General features: G+C 36.1%; 1 protein-coding gene across 1 annotated transcript in view; it reads right to left on the minus strand.

The window, feature by feature from the left end:
- Positions 1-7227, minus strand: part of magi2b (membrane associated guanylate kinase, WW and PDZ domain containing 2b) — an 80381-nt gene extending 73154 nt beyond the window's left edge. The window contains exon 1 of the mRNA XM_073831635.1: positions 7182-7227. Within this exon, the coding sequence (XP_073687736.1) occupies positions 7182-7227 (46 nt within the window). The remainder of the gene's footprint in view (positions 1-7181) is intronic.
- Positions 7228-10000: the final 2773 nt, after the last annotated feature.

Below are 10000 nucleotides of genomic sequence, written 5' to 3' on the forward strand. Positions count from 1 at the left end.
GATTAAAAACTGAGCTCCGGTGTGGTTATGGCACAGACTTTATGAATTCATTTGCAGGTCTGTGGGGATGGAAACAGAAGAGGTGAAGTTCATAGATTCATTTAAATGACCCAGAATCATAGACTGGAAGTGGATTAACTTAAAACGACCTGAAATCACCACAAAACCACATGAAACCTATAAAATCAATATATAATACAGTACCTATATATTGTGCTGACTACTATTTAAATATACTATTAAATTTAAAACAGCTGTTTTGTACTGAGTTGACATGAACCATGATTTGTAGCTAGCTATTGTTAGTCAGAGACAGATGGTACATTTTCATTCATTTGCATACACAATTTTCCTCCTGTCCTCATTAAGGCTGCATTTATTTGATCAAAAATACAGTAAAAACAGTAATATTTTGAAATATTTTTACCATTTAAAATAACTATTTTCATATATTTTAAAATGTAATTTATTCCTGTGATGACAAAGCTGAATCTTCAGTAGGGCTGTGCGATATTGAAGAAAAATGTGATATGCGATAACTCTTTAAATAATGCGATACGTAACACGAAAATTGTTAAAAGTGCCACATGGTTAGATGAAACAGTTTTACTCCGCTATTACTAAGTCAGTTCTGTGAACTTCTATAACTATCTTGTGTCATATATATATATATATATATATGCATAGTCAAGCCCGAAATTATTCATACCCCTGGCAAATTCTGACTTAAAGTTACTTTTATTCAACCAGCAAGTTTTTTTTTTTTTTTTTAATGACACAGACATCTCCCAGAAGATAATAAGACGATGTACAAGAGGCTTCATTGTGGAAAAAATTATTGGTTGGAGGGTCTCCTTGCCATCACCCTGATCTTTAGCTCCCTCCACAGATTCTCAATTGGATTTAAGTCAGGACTCTGGCTGGGCCACTGCAAAACGTTAATGTTTTTGTCTGCTAACCATTTCTTCGCCAATTTTGCTGTGTGTTTTGGGTCGTTGTCGTGTTGAAATGTCCACTGGAGCCCAAGGCCAAGTTTCTCTGCAGACTGCCTGATGTTGTTGTTGAGAATTTTGATGTATTGCTCCTTTTTCATGGTGCCGTTTGCTGTGATTAGGTTCCCTGTTCCACCGGCTAATAAAAAAAACCCAAAACATTAGGTTCCCACCACCATGTTTGACAGTGGGAAGGGTTAGGGTTGAAGGCTTCTCCTTTTTTACGCCAAATGAAGGCTACATCATTGTGGCTAAACAATTCAATTTTTGCCCAGTGTTGTGCAGTGTCCGTTGGACTGTCTGCCTTGGGATGTTGCCACCAGCAGAGCCCAGATTCATCAGGATGGCCTTGGTGGTGGAGAAGATTCTTCTTTACCTCTCTCACTATCCTCCTGGCCAACACAGGTGTCACTTTTGGCTTCCGACTACGTCCTCTGAGACTTTTCACAGTGCGGAACGTCTTGTATTTTTTAATAATACTTTGTACTGTAGCTACTGGAACTTCAAAACATTTAGATATGGTCTTATAGCCATTTCCTGACTTGGGAACAGCCACAATGCGCAATGAGCTTCTGTCTTTCACCTGCTGAGTTGATTAAAAGAGCTGTTCCCAATGAATCAGGGTAATTAGGATGCTTTAGAACAGCTTGGACTATTTAGAAAAGTATAGAACTTTGGATTTTCCCAAAGACTGTGACAGTTTGCAAGGGGTATGAATAGTTTTGGACATGCCACTAAAAAAATATTTTTTTCCACAATGATGCCTCTTATACATCGTCTTACTATCTTTAGGGAGAAGCCTTTGTCATTTCCAGTCAAAAAAAACTTGCTGGTTGAATAAAAGTAACTTTAAGTCAGAATTTGCCAGGGGTATGAATAATTTCGGACTTGACTGTATATATATATATATATATATATATATATATATATATTAGGGCCGGGACTTTAACGCGTTAATTTAGATTAATTAATTACAAAAAAATAACGCGTTAATTTTTTTTTAACGCATTTTAATCGCACTTAATTTTGCACCGCGGAACGTTTCTCACTGGATGAGTTTCGGCGGACCGATTATACTGGAGCACCAACTAGCACATAGAGCCTCAAGTATCACCTCAATGCTTTTACAGAAGGTCTACCTACCTATAGGGTACCAGAATTTCTGAAATGTAGGCTAGTATATTTCTAAATATCCCAGTGTTTCCCCTACCATTATCTTAGGGGGGCGCGTTTACAATGTCTCCTCCGTGAAAACACGGACTGGATCGCGGACTCCATTCATAAAAAACGAATTTACTATAGCGCGGAATGCCACGTAAATTCGTTGATTTTTGGATTGATTAATCAAAAGTTGGTCTGTCACTTAATTCAAATCACGATATGGACTAGTGTCTGTCAAAACTGAAGTGCAAAAATAACGTTTTAATATGAATCCTGCATGTTCCGTTTGTATCTGTATGTATGAATGGTGGAGACTACGGATGGGAAGATTCCCCGATTCGTTCGGTGCATCGGTTTAAAAAGTTAACGATGTGATGCATCGGTTTAAAAAGTGCGCATCGGATACAAATTGGCATTTGTATCGCGATACATCATTTCTAACATATCTGCATCGGTAAATCCCGATTTATTTCTTTATAATTATTAGTAGACATACAATACTTTTATTATTTAGAAAGTGGAAAATATTGTTAGATAGTTTTCTCCCCTCTGAACTGTTTCTCAAGCATGTCTCCCTTCACTGCTGCGTGAATGAAGTAGCCTATCACAACACTACAGAGACCGGGGCGTGTCCAGAAAGTCACATTAAGCAGGGATTCTCAACCGGTGGCGCGCGAGATGGCTTAAAATTAATTTAAATTTTATCCTAAAATGGTCAAAGCACGGCCTCTTTTGTGTTCTGTGATTGATTGCTTTGGACTCGGCGCAGCAAGCCTCATCGCACTGTTAAATACAGACTGAACGGCGGCTCAAAACTTTCAACCGCGGCACGCAAACATCATCAGAGACCTGCAAGGGACGGATTTTTTAGTCCCGCTCCTACAGAAATGTATGTTATTTTGTCCCACTCCCACAAGCAAAAGCCAGCATAAAAGTAACCTATACCCCCGCGGAAAAACGGTTCTCTACTTCATCTCTTGACTGCATGAAACAAACCCTCGCACTAATGTAAAGGTAAAAACGATCAGAGTAATAGTAACAATGACACTCTTGCATATCGGAGTCTATGCATGCACAAGTCCGCTGTTGATTCATGAACTAGTCATGCTTTCGGAGCTCTGATCCATAGTATTTTTGTGTGAAATTTCAAAATATTTGCATAGTTGTCAAAATGAATGTCTTGTGAGTGTTTTATAATGGATGCTCACCCATAGAGGTGGATCTTGTAAGGGTCAGTGGTGTTTATGCACATATGAGCACCAGCATCAACAGATATAGTATGTATTTGCTGTATTTTTCATTTGTATGTTCATTTTATAATGGATACAAACAGCAGATATTCGGTCAGTCCAGTTCAAATGGACAGGTTTAGTGAGTGGTATATATACATAATCAAAAAGTCTTGGTTTTACTTGGTTAATAAATAATCAAACTGATTCAATGGCACCGCATCTTCTTTCACATAATCACATAAACTTGATCTAATTAGTTAGTGCTGAATTATCGCATCGTATCGTGATATGGGTGTGAATCGTATCGTATTGCATCACAATATGTCACAAATGTATCGTTAATATATCGGATCGGATACTTTGTATCGAGATGCTTATCGGATCGGCATTATACCTTAGATGCCCAACCCTAGTGGAGACGTGTTTTTTTTTTTTTTTTACTACACGCATACTAACTAGCATCATATCATACACACAGAAACTTCACGGCAACCTGTCAAAATAAAAGTACGGTTTAACATGAAACAGAACAATATTCCTATTTAAATAATTGACAAAAAAAACAATATATATGATAAAAAATAAATATAACAACAAGATTAACCACTTAATTGTAGAAAAAAATACTACAATTATTATTTAAATGTTAAATTATTATTATTTATTGATTTTAACAGCAAACCTCTGTTTGTTTGCCAAAAATTAAAAAGGTTTATTTTTCATTTGATTAAAAATAAATAAATGTTTATGCTTTCATTTGATTATGAGAAAAATTAAAACACACAAGAATTTCTTAAAAAAAAAAATAGCAAAAGATTGTAAAGCCCTATTGTTCAAAATGTTAAAATAGAGAGTTTTGGACTTATTTTTTCACTGAAATAAATGTTTTCGTTATTACACAAAGTAGGGTAAAGTACCGAGAAAAAAAGTATGGAAACCTAGGGGAAACACTGTATCCTATTGCTACACTTAATGGCAATATTGCACTGGTCTGTTGGACTAGGTTGAACAAAAATAAACAATATTTTGTTGCTTAAGCTTATGTATTCAGTCATTCTTCAATGGTATACTAAAAATCCATATGAAAAAACTTACTTCTCACTGTTCTCAGGTCAAATATTTATATGCGATTAAAATGCGATTAATTTCGATTAATTAATTACAAAGCCTTTAATTAATTAGATTAATTTTTTTAATCGAGTCCCGGCCCTAATATATATATATATATATATATGGCTATTATATGCGTATAATATTATATCAAGAGCTCCTGTAAAGCCACAACAAATGCCTTGTGTTTTCTCTTTGTCTTTTGTTCATGGCCCCAAATATTGCAAGCTCTAGCAATATGCATATTGCGATATGTACATTTGCAGTATTTCGATAATGTCGATATATTGCACAGCCCTAATTTTCAGCATCATTACTCCAGTCTTCAGTGTCACTTGATCCTTAAGAAATCATTCTAATATGCTGATTTGCTGCTCAAGAAAGATTTCTTATTATTAGCGATGTTAAAAAGTTAATATTTTAGTAGAAACCTTGATGTTTCAGCAATCTTTGATGAATAGAAAGTTGAAAAGAATAGCATTTATTTGAAATAGAAACACAGGACACTAGCATAAGCTAGCATGCAATATTAGGGATACAGTGATAACACTATTCTTGCCATTAAAAAATAATGATATAAAAAAAATTGCTGATTTTAAAAAGTAATTAAAAACATGAAAAAGTGCTACAAATGAATTAAAGCAGTGGTTTTCAATCCTGGTCCTAGGGACCCACTGGCTGTGTCCAAATTCAGGGTCTACATCCTTCGGAGGACTCATTTGAAGGATGTTACGTCACAGCGCCGCGACGAAGGCTGTCCAAATTCATAGGATCCTTCAAATGCGGCCCACAAATACGTCCTCCTTTTCCCCGAATTTGAAGGATGGGTCTGGTGGATCCTTTCCCGTCCTACCTATCCCATAATTCCTTTCGGCAGAGTGCTTCCAGTATTTTCAAATAATGGCGGACGAAGCAAGCGGTAGTAATGATGGAAGTTTAAAAAAAAACTGCCGTTTCAAAAAATATTTTTTTTACAGCGGTTGTCTAGTTTGGCCTTTGGTTTTAGCGTTAAGCTTTTTTTTTTACTTTTGTATGTATATATGTTAAAAAACATCACTTTCGTAAACTAGCTTCTTTCTTACTGCCTGTGTGAATATCCCCTTACACACAGCTAATTTCTTGTTAGTGATTGAAGATGTTTTTAACGCTTTTAGGGATGAAAGAGTAGTTATTTTGTTTTGTGCAGTACAGATAACCTTACTTCTTGCTTAGCGCTGTCACGGTTGCTAGGCGACAGGATATGAGCAACGGGGAAGGGAGGGAACTGAAAGAAGTGTAGGCTGTCCAAATTCACTGACACCTACTTCCAGGTTTTGCGGTCTTCGGAGGACCCCTCCTCCTTCAACCTGGTAGGAAGGATCCTAAGGAGGATGCAGACCCTGAATTTGGACACAGCCACTGCTCTGCACATTTTGTGTGTCTCTCTAATTTACCACACCTGATTCAGTTCATCAGCTCATTAGGAGAGAGATCCATGTACTTAACTGAGTGTGTCAGATAAGGGATACATACAAAATGTGCAGAGCTGTGGGTCCCCAGGACCAGGATTGAAAACCACTGAATTAAAGGATTAGTTCACTGAAAGAATAAAAACGTTCCTAATTTATAATTTATTCACCCCCATGTCATCCAAGATGTTAATGTTTTTCTTTCTTCAGACAAAAAGAAATAAAGGTTTTTGAGGAAAACATTCCAGAGTTTTTCTCCATATAATGGACTTCAATGGGGTTCAACTGGTTGAAGGTCCAAACTACAGTTTCAATGCAGCTTCAAAGGGCTCTATACGACCCCAGTCAAGGAATAAGGGTCTTGTCTAGTGAAACAATAGGTCATTTTCTAAAATAAAAAAATAAAATATATATATATATACTTTTTAACTACAAATGCTCATCTTTCACTAGCTCTGTGACGCACGTCTACGCACGTCATCTGACATTGTTGATTTTTCAGTTTTTTTGTAAAGTGCGTTTGACTTTTTTTTTGCACATTTGCTTTGTAAACACTGGGTCAAGTACTTCCACCTACATCATTTGTGGTTAAAAATGATATCAATTTTTTTTTTTTTGAAAATAGCTGATCATTCTGCTAGATAAGACCCTTATTCCTCGTCTGAGATTGTGTAGAGCACTTGAAGCTGCATTTAAACTGAAATTTGGACCTTCAACCGGTTGATCTCCCTTTGAAGTCTACTATATAGAGAAAAATCCTGAAATGTTTTCATCAAAAACCTTAAATTCTTTTCGACTGAAAAAAGCAAGAACATCTTGTTTGACATTTGGGTGAGTAAATAATAAGGCTTCACAACCTTATAATGTGTAGTATTATTATGGATACTGGATATTCATTTTGAATCGCGCTGAAGATTACGTTAAACAGTGTTATTAAATTAAGATCAAATTTAAATGAGTATTAGATGACTGCGAAATTCATTTAAAAATTAGGGGAAATCACTCTAATATCCATCGATAATTAATATGATTCCCATTAAATGTAATTTATTGAAACTATAAAACTCAACATTTCTCAGTGTCTGTCACTGAAGCTGATATGTTATGATGCTGTGCCTCACAGAGTCATGGGAAGGATCATCCTCGCCTCATGAAGAGAAAAGAAACCTGCGTCTGAAAGTAGTCCACACACCTCAGTGTCGGCTCTCAAGAGACCAAACTGCACTAGTTCTGAATACCTCTGCTCAATGTCAAAGATATACGTGCTCCTTCTTGCGGTAACATCGAGCAAATTTGAGAAAATTCATATTCCAGGCCGCAATGGTGTAACAGGTGTGATATAAGCTTTATTTCGAGAGGTTATGATTTATTTTGATGCAGGAGGTTTAACAGTGTATTTCACTTACCTTCGTATGTTCCACTTTCTAATAAAGCCCCACTTTTCTCTAATTCCATAAACCGCTCAATGCTCACAAAGTTGTAGTCCACACCTGGGACCTCCCCCTCTTTGGGCTGTCTCGTTGTGCCTGCAGACAAAAAAAAACAAAAACATATCATGTCTGTCAGAATATTTAGGCTATACACAGGACTAATGAAAATACAACCTTACAGAAACATATTGTCATAGTATAAGATAAGATATAATACAATTATACAATAAATACACATGGTAAAAGCAATATACAGTTGAGGTCAAAAGTTTACATACACCTTGCAGAATCTGCAAAATGTTAGTTATTTTACCAAAGTAAGAGGGATCAGACCTGCATAAGACATTTCACATAAACATGTAGCCCACAAGAGAAAACAATAGTTAAATGTATACAAATGACCCCGTTTAAAAGTTTACATACACTTTATTCTTAATACGGTCTTGCTACCTGAGTGATCCACAGCTGTTTAAAGTGATAGTTGTTCATGAGTCCCTTGTTTGTCCTGTTAACAGTTCAACTGCTTGCCGTTCTCCAGAAAAATCCTCCAGGTCCAACAAATTCTAAGGTTTTCCAGCATCTTTATGTAGTTGAACCCTTTCCAACGATGACTGTATGATTTTTAGAACCATCTTTTCACACTGAGGACAACTATTACAGAAGGTTCAAACGCTCTCTGATGCTTGAGAATGAAACACAATGCATTAAGAGCTGGGGGTGAAAACTTTTGAACAGAATGAAGATGTGTACATTTTTCTTATACTGCCTAAATATCATATTTTTTTTTCATTTAGAACGGCCCTTCAGAAGCTACAGAAGATACTTGAATGTTCCCCAGAAGACTAAAGTTAAATTTACCCTAATATTCAAATTTAAAAAGTTTTCACCCCCCAGCTCTTAGACCTCTTCAAATACACAAAAATGCTGAAAAACCAAACATTTTGTGGGATTTGATTTTTCTGAAGAACAGTGGGCAGATTAACTGTTCAGGACAAACAAGGGACTCATGAACAACTATCACTAAACAAAAAAAAACACAGCTGTGGATTCTGGTAACAAGATATTAAGAATCAAGGGGATGTAAACTTTTAAACTAGGTCATTTTTATAAATTCAACTATTATTTTCTCTTGTGGACTATATGTAAATGTCTTATGTGAAATATCTTATTCAGGTCAGTACTAAATAAAAAATAACATGCATTTTGAATGATCTGATCCCTCTTATTTTGGTAAAATAATAAAGCACTATGGTGTTTTTTAATTTCTGGAGCAGTTTTTAAAACCAAATAGGGACAAACAGTCGGTTAAAAAACACTAAGCAATAAAGTAACTCTGAAAACCCGCAAAGTGTTGTTCCAAGTTCCATATTGACTGTTTATGTAAATCGGGTGCATAATTAAAGCATTAACTGAGGCTGAGTCTTCTGAGGGTAATCAAACATTCTTAAGAAATCAGGCATTGGGGATTTGCAAGACGCATACTTAGCAACGATATCATAATCCAGTCCCTTGAGCTCTCAGCCAAATAGTCTCTGATTTCTCAAAAATCTGAGTCTGAGGAAAAAAAAAAAAAAAAAAAAACATGCAGCTTTGGGCTTGTGAACTTCCCAGCGAGAGAAAGAGTCCATCCCTGCTGTTTGCTTTTGCAGGCTGACTTTATTGACCTTTCCAATGACCAATAATCAGGTGAAACAGACATTTATTATTCAACGCAGAGGGGAAAATACTTGAGCACATAAACCATTACAATACGAAACTGACTAAATCAGAAAATCATTTTATGTTGATGACAGTGCACTCGAAATTAGGGTAGTTTTATTTAATTTAGCATTCTTATTAATTCTGGCAATTCAAAGACAATTTAAGATTAATCAGGTGGGTAATTAATAGCGAGATTTGATTTGATTTCACAGAGCAAGCACAGATGTAACGAATCAGATGAGGCTAATGACCATAATCAATAATAACAGTCAGCTTGTAACCAAGGAGACATAAAATGAATATGAAATGCCACTGAGAAAATCAGAAACATTCAGAATCAATGTGTGTGTGTGTATACAAATAACAGTTTTTTCTGGGTCTGATATTCCAGTGATAGCGAAACTCCAACCATTTTACCATTTGTATCACTCTGCTTGCGGTATTACTTACAGCAAGTGTCATGGCGGACGCCTAAATCCACTATAATTTTTATAAATAATACTGTTTTTGTCACGGAATATAGTTTTAAGACTTCAAATATGTGGTCTGTTAATAAAGACAACGTCTACTTGAACGTTTGGACTTCAACGTTTTCGGAGATGTGAGCTCCAGGGCGCCAGCGGCCGTTCAGTGCTCATGAACGCGCAGAGAGCAGCCTCACCTCAGCCAAATATTCTGGAATTTGCTGTTGACTCTGATGTCTCCTTAGTGGTTAAACATGAGATATAATTCATAATTTGCATAATATCCCCAATATGGACAAATTTGACAAAATAACACTTTTTGACAGCAAAAAAGCTAAAGCGTTTATTTTAAACTGTAAGGAGTTGGACACAGTTTCAGCTGGTCAAGATGGTAGACCAGCTGGCCGACCAGTTAAACCCACTAAACACCTGTTTGGAGACTAGATACACCTACACTCAGGA

This window comes from Garra rufa, chromosome 25 (assembly GCF_049309525.1).
Source record: "Garra rufa chromosome 25, GarRuf1.0, whole genome shotgun sequence".
NCBI lineage: Eukaryota > Metazoa > Chordata > Actinopteri > Cypriniformes > Cyprinidae > Garra > Garra rufa.